The sequence below is a fragment of the Alosa alosa genome, chromosome 18 (assembly GCF_017589495.1).
Source record: "Alosa alosa isolate M-15738 ecotype Scorff River chromosome 18, AALO_Geno_1.1, whole genome shotgun sequence".
Lineage (NCBI taxonomy): Eukaryota > Metazoa > Chordata > Actinopteri > Clupeiformes > Clupeidae > Alosa > Alosa alosa.
This window is the reverse complement of record NC_063206.1, coordinates 20,212,802-20,227,242: the sequence shown is the minus strand read 5'-3', so window position 1 is coordinate 20,227,242 and position 14,441 is coordinate 20,212,802. Positions and strand designations below refer to the sequence as shown.

The 14,441-nt window shown below is 44.4% G+C and overlaps 1 protein-coding gene across 1 annotated transcript in view; it reads right to left on the bottom strand.

Annotated features, from left to right (window-relative positions):
• Positions 1-14,441, bottom strand: part of birc6 (baculoviral IAP repeat containing 6) — a 138,185-nt gene that overhangs the window by 79,498 nt on the left and 44,246 nt on the right. Inside the window, 13 exon segments of the mRNA XM_048269172.1 lie at positions 68-243; positions 700-1,271; positions 3,463-3,590; positions 3,754-3,884; positions 4,505-4,615; positions 8,459-8,585; positions 8,869-9,023; positions 9,443-9,559; positions 9,842-9,995; positions 10,239-10,346; positions 10,349-10,374; positions 11,497-11,733; positions 12,120-12,303. Coding sequence (XP_048125129.1) covers positions 68-243; positions 700-1,271; positions 3,463-3,590; positions 3,754-3,884; positions 4,505-4,615; positions 8,459-8,585; positions 8,869-9,023; positions 9,443-9,559; positions 9,842-9,995; positions 10,239-10,346; positions 10,349-10,374; positions 11,497-11,733; positions 12,120-12,303 — 2,226 coding nt within the window.

The following is a 14,441-nucleotide window of genomic DNA, read 5'->3' as shown; positions in this document are numbered from 1 at the left end:
TCTCACTCAGACCACACGTAGTGAAAACGAGGAGCTGTTGATGTGAACGAGGGGGTTGGAAACTCACCTGTCGGCCCATGTAGCCGCAGGCCATGTAGGTGAGGATGGGCTGCAGCATAACCTGCACGGAGGTGGCCCGCTTGCTCAGGGTGGTGAGGATGGTGAAGAGGCCATCGCCCACAGAGATGGCGTCCAGACCGCCGTGGAAGTTCTCGTGCTTGGTCAGGTGGAGGCCACTCGCTCCTGTTGACGGAGGAAGCGAGAGGAGAGAGAGAGAGAGAGAGAGAGAGAGAGAGAGAGAGAGAGAGAGAGAGAGAGAGAGAGAGAGACGGTGAGATTTATTCAACAACAGAGGTAGAGAACATAGACTAAAAAATCTTTAGGAATCTTGACAATTGAAGTTGCAGATCAATAACGAACTGTTTACACAGAGTGTGGCGGCAAAACAAACGAGAAAATGTCTTCAGCAGTCACGGTGGAGTGATTCATTACAGAACTGTTGTTTTTTCCCCTCGGATTTGTTTTTGTATCCACAAAATTAAACCCATTTATTCCCCGATAGAAGCTGTAATTAATGACTAATCTGCACCTTAATTAATCACTTGCTCTCTGAAAATACAGAGACAAAAAACTAAACTCCCACAAAGCCAAAAACAAATACCACCTAAAAAACACACACACTTTATCAGACCTCCATACCTATAATCATGGCCATAGCACTGCTGTTGCATTGGCCCAGAGCCGAGAGGATCTGGCTCATGACCTGCTGGTTGCCCAGTACCAGGTCTGCCACCCCGACGGCAGGGCCCTGGTGTGGGGCTGCTCCGCCCGGTCCGGCCCCCTCCTTGCTCCCGCACACCTTCTCCTCGTCCGAGACGCTGTCGCTGGAGCTGTTTCCCACGGGCTGCACGCGGCCGCTGAACTTGCCGTCGGCGGTGAGCGGCAGCTTGACCAGCGTGTTGACCAGCTTGAGCAGGTTGAACATGAGCTGGTCGCGCGTGGTCTCACCACACACGGCCTTGGCGTCGCCGGGCCGGATGATGTTGGCGAAGAGGCCGCCGAAGCAGGCGCGCGCGCCCACCGAGCTGTCCGAGCCGCTGCGCGACACCACCTTGTCGGAGCAGGTGATGTAGTGGTGCACCAGGAAGGTGATAGACTCGATGACGGCCATGATGGTGCCCACGGACACCGACTCGAAGCTCTGCTCCAGGGTGAACTCCAGCAGCTTGACCTGGGCGTCCAGTGGACCCTGGCCTGACAGGAAGGGTCCCCTGCAGGCAGAGAGGGAATCAAACAGAACAACAAAGCGCTCAATGGGACATTTTTATTTTTTATTTGATTATACTCACTAGAACTATAACCACTGCTTTATTCATATTTCATGTACTCCTTGTTTTTCCCCCTGGGCTTTTTGCATGTTGTATTGTGTTTGTTATTTTGTTATTCAGGGCTTAAAATTCATTTTTCAAAATGGGGGGGAATTCCCCCCTTAGGTTATTCATGTAGGGGGGATTTACACAATTTGGGGGGGGGAGGGGGGGGGTTGATTCTGATACCAAGTCAAGAATTGCGATTTCAATACTTGATACTTTAAAAAAAAAAGTGTTTGATTTTGGGCCCCCACCACCCTGGACGTCATCAGTAATATATACTGTAGTGGGATCATTCACAACAGTGGACATCCTAGATTCTGCTTGACTCTCTCCACACACACAAACACACACTGAAAATGATAGCTTATGTGATATGTTTCTATCATATATTTTGAATTCATATAGAGTGTATTTATTTAATAATGCATTTTTAAAGTATAGCATTTTACTAGTAATTACTATAGTAGCTAAACATATTTAGTAATTTGAATGCCTCATATTGACGTTTAACCTATAACACTTAGGCATATCTTTAATGTGGTGTGTAGGTCCAATTGAGTGCACATTGGTGATGAGTAGGTGTAATTCAGTGCCTGTCACTTTAAGAAAATACCTGAGAGTAATTCTATGGAGTAATTAGCCCCCCCCCCGGTTTCAGGCAACCTGTGAATAAAAAGTTGTGCATAGTTTCAGTATGCATTATATTTTTTCTATGTCATTAGATACAATAAAGTGAATAAAATCTTTCTGGGATCAAGTGTATAGCGCAAAAAGTGGTGTATGCTCTCTCATTATGTTTTCTCTCTGTCATTCTCTCTCTCTCTCTCTCTCTCTCTCTCTCTCTCTCTCTCTCTCTCTCTCTCTCTCTCTCTCTCTCTCTCTCTCTCTCTCTCTCTCTCTCTCTCTCTCTCTCTCTTATGTTCAATTCAACTCGGTAGTTGATCAGTCGGTCAATAGCACCGCATTCATCGCCACTTAATGATTAGGCTATATTAACGTCATCAGACAGGCTGTAAAAGTGTATGCGGGAATTTCTCGCATTATGATGGCTAGAGTTGCGGGACTTGAACAAATTATGCGCAATACCCGCAGTGAAATTTAAGCCCTGTATTATCTTGTATAATAATTTGTAAAGCACTTTGGGTCAACCCTGTTGCATTAAATGCGCTATACAAGTAGACTTGACTTGGCTTGATATGGGAAGAACTGGTACGAAGGAACTACAGCACTGTTCTGAAAGTGGATCACAATTGACCTGTCGCTAAGCGCCACCCTTAGAACGCTGATGAGCCAATGACAGTCCAGCCTCAACGGGACTCGGACATCAGCTCGGACAACTCCATAGGAAACAACAGGGAGGAAGCATAAAATGACAAATTAATGGTTATTTATGAAGTTTATCAACTCAAAAAACCCCGACGGATAACCATGGTCAAACATTTGCAGGGGGACGTGTAATAGTGATAGCCGGTACCCCGAGAGGCTAGAAAACAGGGTATATTTTCATCAACAGTAGCCTACAGGACGTCTCTCACGTTTGCAACAGCTCGACGTAATGTAGGCTACTAAGCCAACAACGTGGGCACAGGTTCCCTGTTAAATCCCAAGATGAAAATGCTCATTAACCAACTACTATATTCTTACTACATCAATATTAACGTAACCTAACATATCTTAGTATCAATCTTCCACTAGCTAGCTAGCTAGCTAGCATTAACGTCAGTGGTTTTTGCACAGTGATTTGCACGGCTACTCGCCACAACTGCTTGTCACCTTGTATGTATTCTAAAGTTTTGAATACACCCCTCTATAGCATAATTAAGTCCCTTTTGATAGCTTCTGGAGGAAAGTAAATCCTTTTTCGACCAAAACGTCCTCAAAGCCTGCTTTCATATACTGTCAGCTGCCATTGTCCACAATGTATTTCTAATCAAGTCTGGTTTGTTTGTCCGAGTTTTCACACGGTAACAATGGGGGGCGGGGCTTAGCGACAGGTCAATAGGGGTCTGGTGTCATGTCACATTAATCCATGCCTACAGAAACGTAGACATGTGTCAATACCATTAGCAGGCCCTGCATGCATACGCACCTCTCCATTGATAGAATATGCATCAGCTCAAGCAGGAACTCGCTAAACATTTGGGGACAGGTGGAGGAAAGGTGCACTTGGAGCCTGGTCAGGAACTCTTGCATAGCTTGGGTAGCAGTGGGCCCCACCTGTCGATGAGTGCAGGAACAATGATATTCATAATTAAACTCATGCCCAGCAGGCATCTTCCACAGAACTGCTGATGGACTCTGGCATGTAATTGTACTTCTCACAGAATGTTCTAGTAAATAATTCAGATGATCACGCTGAGAGAACAACAGGCTGAGGTACCTGGGAGCTGTGCTGGCTGGTGCCGTGAGGGTTGCTCCCCGACAGGAAGCGCACAAGGACGGGGACAAGCGTGAGCTCTGACACCATCTGCTGGGCCGTGCTCTCGTGGCCGCCCATCCCACTGCTGGAGGCTGTCGGGGGACCGAGCACAAATCACACAGTGTTTTAACTCCTTCACTTGCTCTTCCATTCATTCATGCATCCATTTCTACACTCGTTCATAAATGTATCATGTCTTTTATCTAGAGTTTGCACTCTTCACATTTACACTTAAAAAACATCAATTCCATCATCAAAAGAGTTGAAGAAAAAAAATTATTTATTTGAATCTCATTTCCCCTTCCATACAGCAAAGACCTCTGAAGTTTGCCTACAAAAAGGATCCAAAGCTGCCATCTTCAGATCTCCTTATATGGGCAAAGATGGTACCTAGATGTCTTTATATGGCCAAAGATGACAGCGTTTGGGTCCTTTTTGTGGGTGAACTTCATAGGTCTATTTCTGAACACAATAAATCCTAACCAGCCATACTCCCCTCCCCACAAGTACAGTAATTTCCTGTGTATTAGCCACATTGTGTATAAGCCGCAGGACAGTGTTTTATGCAAGTTAAAAGAAACAAAACCATATTATTACCATTTTAACTACCCCCGTGTATTAACCTCATAGATGAAGAAATTTTGCAAAATCAATGTATAAGCTGCGGCTAATAGTTGGGAAATAACGGTATGGTGTGGCTGCTGGGACTCACCACTGGAGGGCATGTTGGTCATGAGCGTGAGGCTGTGCAGCACCAGACACCAGGTCCTCAGGGAGGTGTTGGGATACCACGCCAGTACTGTGAGGAAACTACTAATGGAGGCTGTGGGGGGGTCCAAACACATACACACAGTCAATACATCATACGTAGCACGTTTCGCAGTGGCGTTTGTGTATTACACACTGCAAGTACACACAAGCAGGACACATTCATGGTGAAACAGCTGACAACCAAACACATTGCATACTTGGAGCATACTCATTAGGGTGCCAATGTGTTATCACCACACAGTGAGTATACACAAACCACACTCAGAGTGATAAAACAGTGTATGTAAAAGTCAAAGATATATCGACACTCTAAAGTGAAACATACCGCGCGCCAACACTGCAAGAGAGCAGAAGATTAAGCTCAGAAATGAGTGGCTAATGGAGGTGGGACAACACAGAACGGAGGAGGGTAATTAGTGGCTGTTTAACCCTTTGCAGACTGTGCCGATCATTCCATTTTTTCATACTCGATGGCCTTATGGCACAAAAAGGCTTATTGTATGATTATGCTACATGACAAAGATACAATATACCCACCACTCTAATCAGGAGAAATAGCCCTTTCAAATGGTATAAAATATAATTAATAAGTTTGAGGAGAACATACATAATTTTTAAAAAATATCTTTGAAATTCAACCCCAAAAAACACGAAAATATCAGTTTGTCAAGATTAATCTAATTTTTCTCCCAATTTCTATTGTAGATAGAGAAAAACATAGAGTGTATGGGAGATTCACAATTTTGTCCTCTACTCAGTGATAAAAACAGAATCAGTGTGTCACCTTTTGTTCAAAAGTTATGATACATTTTATTAGACCTTTGCAGACGGCACTAAACATTCCGCTTTTTTTTCATACTTGATGCCCTTGTGAGACAAAAGGCTTATTGTGTGGCCATGCTACATGACAGAGATAAGATATACCCACCATTGTAATCAGGAGAACTAGCCCTTTAAAATGGTACATATCATAGTTAATAAGTTTGAGGGTAACACACATTGTTTTTAAACAAAACCTTCAAAAATTCAACATCAAAAACATTGAAAATATCAATGTCAAGATGAATCTTTCTTTTCACCTAATGTCTGTTGTAGATATAGTGTGCAAAGGATAGCCAGTGTTGTGTTCTCCTCAGTGAAAAAAAAAAACAGAATCAATTTATCACCTTTGGTTCAGAAGTTATGATTAATTTACTCATAACAGTAACAAGTAGAATTTTTAAAGAGTAGAATGTTTTCATTTCCCGGTTTGGCATCTGACCTAAAAAAATACAGATATAATGGTCATGTAAAAAAAAAATAAGCTGTTTTACCATCAAAACAAGCTCAATATGGGATGTCTTACTGTACTCTGAAGAGGCTAAATCAATTGTGGGGAGGACAGATAAAGGCTGAAAGACAGACTAGCTGATTGTAACTGCTTCTCCGTGTGCTTCATTCTACTATGAAAACAAGAATATAGAGACACTGGCACATGTGTTAGGTTTACATTTAAAAGGGGAAATAAATCATTTTATTTAGAAAAGTCTTAAACAATGTGATTAAATAACCAGGAACAACAACTTCAGGTAAATAACATAAACATATGTTTACAAACATGCAGTAACTATTAGAACTACAAGAATGACAAGACAACAGTATAACAAAGATCAACAAATCTTACATGGTGAACAAAACATCAATTCATACCAACATTCACACACATATATATAAACAATTAAAAGCGTTAGAAGAAATTCAATACATTTAACAACCATACAGCATATAATTCGGGATACAATATATAATTATCCATATCATTTGCCCCCACATATAGGTGATACACTAAGCCACATTCACACCAGATCCGTGGGTGTGTGCATTGTCACAGCTGTGGCATGGTTGTGTGTGTGTGTGTGTGTGTGTGTGTGCATGCGTGTGTGTGTCCATCTAAGCCTAGCAGACGATGGGGTGTAAATGCTATTGGAGTTGGTGTCTCTGTCTGTGTTGGAAGGATAGGCAAAGTGTATGCTTTCTACCTGACATGGGACTTGACCAAACTCAAAATAAAGAAATTGTCAGATAAGAAATATAGAAATTGAATTACAAATCTAACCAAACTATTATCACTATAATCCCTGTCATTATTGTTATAAGCAACACTCTTATCACAACCAGAAATGTGCTTTGCTTCAGATGGACACACACACACACACACAAACATGCTTACCCAGCTCAGGATGATGGAAGATTATCTCCTCCTGTAGCACATAATTGTCTTCTTCTTCATCCAGAAGCTACCCATCCATGTCCCATGTCCATGCCATCGTGGTCCTTGGGGTCATATTGGCCATCAGCAGTCGGCTGCTTTCACCCCAGTTGCACGTACTTCTCTCCCTCCATCTAAAATAACAAATCACAGGTCTGATAGTGAATAGGTTGTTTAGTTTTATTTTACATTACTTCCACATAATCTTAATCACCACCAACCATGACTCTTTTCACTAAAAGTATTATTGTCACTGGAGGACTCCAATATTGCTTGGAGAGGTAACATTAGTCTCAGAGCTCACTACAGTAAGTGTTATTGCCTTGGCTAAACCATACATAGCATACCAGCTTACAAGTAAAAAATTGATTTATTAACATGAGTCAGGAGATATGACAGAAAACATCTTAACAGCATATGCATACACATACACACCGTGCATAGGCTACTGCAGTTGTGTAAAGACAAAACACCCCTTAGAAAATAATGTGTTTGTTTAGTAGGCTTGGGTGTATGAGCTCCCATCACAGTTAGCCACCCAAAAAACCTCATAATCGTAGCAGCCAACCTTACAGCCTAAAAAGCTAAACAATACTAAAACACATTTATAACAAATCTTCAGTCATGTATTCATGAAAACAGCAGTCAATGAATAAAATCCCCACGTTACACCATCGGTGATCAACACAGTCTTCACGCCGGTAACGTAACATTAACGCGTTGTCATTCATGTCAGATGTTTCTATCTAAGTAAGCTAAGCAACTTGGCTACAAACAACTGTAAATTGTGCTATACATATTACTTAAGGAATGAAAGGTTTATTTGACAATAAAATACCGATTAGGTCTACTTGACATAAAGTTGGCAGTCATGAAGCACGGAGTGAACTTTATCGCGACTACGCGTCAAGGACATGTTGCAGCCTCTCCTGATGCTAACGTTACCTAACTTAGCTAGTTTTCTATCAGATGACAAGCAAGCAACATCGTTCAAAATAGAACAAATCGTTAAAGTTTCAGTCTTAGTGGGTCTGTAATCTTGGTTTGACATATAGTAGCCCCAAAAAATTACTGAAAATGATGAGTTTACTAAAGATTACTGTGTGCTAAAATACCAGCTGATCATCAGCTGAAGTGAACACACACGCATTATGTTACGGCCATGCATACAAGGTGTAATTACCAGCAAAAATAACTTTTAAAAAACGATTTTGAAGTAATAACATGGATAACAAGTAATAATAACATAAAAGACTTGTTTTTACCTCAGATGATCCAGTAGTTTCTCCTTTAGACGGCGTCAAGATCAACGATGCATAGTGCTTCCTGCTGTTTTTCCCTCTAGTGGAGGGAGGCGTCAACTCTTGATTTTTCCTTCACGTAGTAAAAGAAATTCGGCGCCACAAATCCCTTAACCAATCATATCGCCAGAAAGCCTATGATGTGACGTTTTTGAGGAAGTTTTCAGTGATAAAATTGGTTGGGGTATGGCGGAGTTATTAGACTGAACGTCATCGGTACTGGGGTACCGAAATTAGAATGGGCCGTCTGCAAAGGGTTAAGAGTGGAGGGACGGGTCAGCTTGTGTCGTGTCCAGCCGCGGCAGCAGATGGCCGGGCCATGCTGGGCACGGAGCGCGACTCTGACCTTGGTTGAGGGGAATGGTGGGCACCCGGCTGGCGTTGAACAGGAAGATGTCTGAGCCGTTGTCGTCTGCGGCACCTGGACATGAGTTTAGGCTGAGGGTCAGCCAGAGCTGCAGCAGAGATTCCAGCTGAGGGGAGACAAGAAAGAGTGAAGGGAGAGGGGGAGAGAGAGGGAGAGGGGGAGAGAGAGAGAGAGGGGGGAGAGAGAGAGAGAGAGAGAGGGGAGAGAGAGAGGGGGAGAGAGAGGAAGGAGGGAGAGGGGGGAAAGGGGGAGGGAGGGAGGGAGAGAGAGAGACAGCAAGACAGACAGACATTCATTATTTTTGTTAGATGAAGACTGTGTGGCTTTCAATCTTCACCAGCAGGCCAGCCCAACTACGGTCCTTTCTGGTTCTTTATGACTCGGCCTACCTGGACATGGTGCACCTGCAGCATGGAGAAGAGCTTGTTGAAGCAGGCACTCAGCATGGGGATGGAGGAAGGCTGCACCATAAGACTGCTGCCAGGTGGGGAGCTGTGCAGCCCCCGCAGCAAGGAGTCGTCCGTCCCATTTGAGGACTGGACCACTGCAGGAAAGATGGACACACCAAAGAGAGGTAACGATTTATGGAGCCTGAAAGACGTTAAATGTGTACCAGACAGAATAAAAGTGTACAGAAGGAAGGCTAAATAGGAGGGATGGATATGCTAATAAGTTGTTGTGTTTGTTTGTGTGACAGGGTGGCTACAACACACGTCACTAAAACGTTCCGTTCGCGTTGTGTCTGCTACAACAATTAGCTTCCTCTATGATCTATGGAACTGGCTACACCACACATGATAGCGGCACGTATGTTTGAAAAAAAAAAAAAATAGACCATTTTTCTAAAACAATTTTTACACGTCGCAAACGGAGCGCTTCAGTTCCAGCCCTGGTGTAGCCTCCCTGTGAGTGTGTGTGTGTTTTTTGTGAGTGTGTGTGTGTACGGGCGAGTGAGGAGGGTACCGGTGGGGGAGGTGGAGGTGAGAGCCTGCAGGATGGAGTCGGCCTCCAGAGTGGCCATCATCTTCAGCATGAGCTCCGCCTGCTGCTCCAGACCCACCTCTAGACGCGCATCTAGAGCTGCAGGGGGGGGGGGGGGGGTACATGAGATCACAACAACAAGATTGTCTTAGAAATGCTCATTCAATGCTGCATTCATGTGCTACAGCTGATATGGTGATCACATCTGGAACACAGAATTCAGTTAACTACCTGGGCATCTACTGCAGTGTTTTAAATGCAACTTTAGATGCCCTTCTTGGTTAGACAGTCACCATCAGGATCACCGAGACTCAAGTCTACTGAAATGGATCTATGTGGCATCCAAATAGAAAGAGGGCTATGGGCTTTGTGATGCCTTACCTTGTGAGACAGACACTGACAGGCTTTGGGCCCCGGGCTTCTCAGCAGGAGCCGGAGGCTTGGACACAGGTATGCCTGCGCCCCCTACATAGGCATTATAGTTATAGGTGCCATAGTCAGCGCCCCAGTAGTCATACCAGGTGCTGCCAATTGGCTGTGAAAGAGAGGATGAAACAAAAAAACAAGACAACAAAACAATGGTAAGGCCCTCTATTACCGGGAGGAGCGGAGTAGAACAATGATGAAGGGAGTGCATAGGGGAGATTATTCATCATTTTTAATGTGAAAATCAAAATGTTTCTATGAAATTTGGATTGATAGATACACTACGAATCTAACCAACAATAAGTATGTTAGTGTTTGTGTGTCCTGAAGAATTGCGACAGTGAAGTCTTACCTTAAAAACTTTGGCGGCGAGGGGGTCTTTTTCCAAATCAATATCTAAAGGATCAATATCAACATCCATGAGGTCTTGTAGCAAGTCAAAGTCTATGTCTTTATCTTTTTTTCCAAAGATGACAGAGGTGGAGCACCTTTGGATAATGAAAACAGCTTTAATATTGCCAAGCAAGCACACTAAAAGCAGCAAGCTCACAGGGGCACTCTTTAGGAAGTCACTAGGCAATTTTAAGGCCGAAATATCAAACAAGTCCACAACCACAGGAAGAGGATCTCTAACAATGACTCTTTTCCTTCGCACACACGTTCACAAATTCATTCATCAAATGAATTGGTGAATGAAATGAACAAATAAAACTGCTGTGCTGTTGGATACCATGATTAACCTAAAATTGAGCTTAGGCTAAAAGCTGTTTTATGCTGTTGCGTCGACTTCACACAACAACTGGCCAACAATTGGCAAACTGACATTGCCTCGACGCTGCCGTGAAGTTCTGAGTCTCCTGTGTTTGTGTCGCTCACCACCAAAATGGTAGTCAGAATGGTTTGTTTGCAAAGCTTATGTCCGTGAACTAGCATGTTGCTACTCCCCACAATAGGCTGCTTGAAGCAGCCGGCCATCAACACTCAAGGGGAGTGGACCATTCAATGTCCTTGCAGTCTGCATCTCCTCGACACAAGGTTACAATCTTTTGGAGGTGCGTGGCGGCAAAGCTTGGAGGAGGTACATGGCGAAGCACAGAGCTCTGCAGGGTGACTCCTTCGATTCGACGCAAAAGCATAAAACAGCCTTAAGATGTAATAGCATTCGTATTACATCACAAGAAATGGTTCCAACAACCCCTGCAAATAGAGGGCATATTTAAAAATATAATTTCTGGACATCACTGCTGTCAATATCCTGTTAGAGTTCCTCTTCCATATAATGTAGACAAACAGTTTCCTATTAGGACTTTGAGTAACTGAATGTCCGCATAATGTGGCATCACAAAATGTTGCCAGAACACAAAACCACTCATACTGCACACAATTCACTTTAGTAGCTGTATGACATTACTAAAAAGAAAAGAGGAATTAAATACATGCAGCTCTATAAGAGAAAGAAACAATAAATTAATATCAGTGGAAAAAAAACATGAAACAAAAGCACCGTTATTATCGAACAGCATGTGTATAAACGGGAAGGGCAAAGGGAGGGAGGGAGGGGCAGGGGGGGGTGAGAGGAAAGGTGGTTACGGACGGGCCTACCAACGCACTTTGGAAAACCGAGGACGAGCTCCCGGGAGTACCTGCGATGATATCGGGTGCCAGGGCCTCGTCGATGCTCTCCACCAGGGGGAGGGGCGAGGGCTGGGCCAGGGCCTCCTCGGGCTCGGGCGAGGCTCCCGCGCATGCCGCAGCGGCGCCGCCACACGCTGCCGCCGCGCCCGCCTCCTCCCCCATGGCCGCCCCGTCATCCATGCCCTCCAGGGACGCGGGGGACAGCAGCTCTCCTGCACGGGGACAACAGCGCCGCTTTAAAACACACACAAACACTAAGGCACAGTCCGTTCAACCGAGACGGTGGCTGGATAAAGACGAGACAGAAGCCATAGAAAGAACCTGTTTCCACTTCTGTTGCTTCTGCTGCACAGATAGTTTTGGTACCAGCATGTTGATTTAATCTTTTAAGGCTACTGGTAAGTTGACCATGAGTTTTTCCCTCATACTACGCTTTGAAAAAGTTCTACAATAAAGCTCCATGCTTATTCTTCCTACACATTTCTAATACATTCTAATACATTTTCAGCCACTTTCCCGTACATGGATTAAACCTTGTCCTAAACTAAAGCGCTTCTTAGAACTGCGACAGAAATATAGATTTATTTCCATCCAGTACCTGCTAGGATGTCCTGCAGCATGCAAGTGAGGGAGTACTGGGCCCAGGCGCCGCCCCAGGAGATGTCCCCACGGTTGAAGTCCGTGCCCACCAGCAGCAGCAGCAGCCTCTCCAGTTGCTGCTCCGACACCACCTCACACAGGTGGATGGTGGGCCGCGTGGCGTTCGCTATCCTCGCCAACACCTGGAGAAAAAAGGAAGAAAAAGGAGGATTAGAAGAATGCTGGTGAATTTTTTGCAGTCTGCTGTGCACCTGTCTAAGGAGCCTGAAATGCTTCAGGAGTAAATGACTAAGAGGATGTGTAGAGAGTACGTGTGGTTTATTGTGCGAGTGAGTGTGAATGCGAATGTATGTGTGTGAGAGTGAGAGTGAGTGAGTGAGTGAGTGAGTGAGTGAGTGAGTGAGTGAGTGAGAGTGAGAGAGTGAGTGAGAGTGAGAGTGAGAGTGAGAGTGTGAGAGTGTGGAGTAAGGAGTGAGTGAGTGAGTGAGTGAGTGAGTGAGTGAGTGAGTGAGTGAGTGAGTGAGTGAGTGAGTGAGTGAGTGAGTGAGTGAGTGAGTGAGTGAGTGAGTGAGTGAGTGAGTGAGTGAGTGAGTGAGTGAGTGAGTGAGTGAGTGAGTGAGTGCTGAATGTAGAGTGAGTGAGTGAGTGAGTGAGTGAGTGAGTGAGTGAGTGAGTGAGTGAGTGAGTGAGTGAGTGAGTGAGTGAGTGAGTGAGTGAGTGAGTGAGTGAGTGAGTGAGTGAGTGAGTGAGTGAGTGAGTGAGAGTGAGTGAGTGAGTGAGTGAGTGAGTGAGTGAGTGAGTGAGTGAGTGAGTGAGTGAGTGAGTGAGTGAGTGAGTGAGTGAGTGGTGAGTGAGTGAGTGAGTGAGTGGTGAGTGAGTGAGTGAGTGAGTGAGTGAGTGAGTGAGTGAGTGAGTGAGTGAGTGAGTGAGTGAGTGAGTGAGTGAGTGAGTGAGTGAGTGAGTGAGTGAGTGAGTGAGTGAGTGAGTGAGTGAGTGAGTGAGTGAGTGAGTGAGTGAGTGAGTGAGTGAGTGGTGAGTGAGTGAGTGAGTGAGTGAGTGAGTGAGTGAGTGAGTGAGTGAGTGAGTGAGTGAGTGAGTGAGTGAGTGGTGAGTGAGTGAGTGAGTGAGTGAGTGAGTGAGTGAGTGGTGAGTGAGTGAGTGAGTGAGTGAGTGAGTGAGTGAGTGAGTGAGTGAGTGAGTGAGTGAGTGAGTGAGTGAGTGAGTGAGTGAGTGAGTGAGTGAGTGAGTGAGTGAGTGAGTGAGTGAGTGAGTGAGTGAGTGAGTGAGTGAGTGAGTGAGTGAGTGAGTGAGTGAGTGAGTGAGTGAGTGAGTGAGTGAGTGAGTGAGTGAGTGAGTGAGTGAGTGAGTGAGTGAGTGAGTGAGTGAGTGAGTGAGTGAGTGAGTGAGTGAGTGAGTGAGTGAGTGAGTGAGTGAGTGAGTGAGTGAGTGAGTGAGTGAGTGAGTGAGTGAGTGAGTGACAGAACAGAGGGCAGTTTGTAGGGAGGAGGAGGAGATTAAACAACAAAAAATAGTGAAAAATGAGTAAGGACAATTGAGGGAGCAGAGAAGCGTTAATTGCCAGACGAGACGAGGAAATATTGTTCACACAACCTAATCTTTTCATGACTAATGACGATCGGCTGACGTAGACGCGGCAGTAATGTCCTGAAACACTGACTAAGACTATCTTAAGATGCATTATTGTTGACGAAAAAGATCAGACTAAAATGTTTTGCATGAAATAAAACTAAGATAAAATCTCCCTTCATGTTGATCTACAAAATGAGAAGACAGAATATCTAGCTGTTACTTTTCAAAATATTCGAATGAGTTCATACGCGAACGGCTTTCCTGTAGACTAGTCTACGTGCTGCTGCTGCAACCCTGTGGCTGCAACACTAAAACTGCATGGAACAAGAACACTGGAGATTTCTGCCAGAGTTAGCAACCTAAGCTTTATGCCACAATGCTACATACCCAGAAGTTGAAGCTTCTCTCATACAAATTAACATCCCCAGAATGTCCATATACTTAAAATGTTCAGCATGTAATGTCAACTATTCATCTAGTTAGACTGATGATGCAAAGTTTGCTAGCAAGTAAGCTAATATGGAAAGTTCGCTAGCAAGTTAGCTATGGCTAAGATGGAGAGTCTGTTTGGGGAATGTGTTGTGTTTGGGCGCATATCGCCATCTAGCGAGGCGGAGTAAAACATTAATAGTTTGGCCTACAACAGTGTTTCTCAAACTTTTTCAGTTTCAGGACCACTTAACTAACCCTAGCTAAAAAAAAAAAAAAAAAAGATTAGACCTACTTCAAC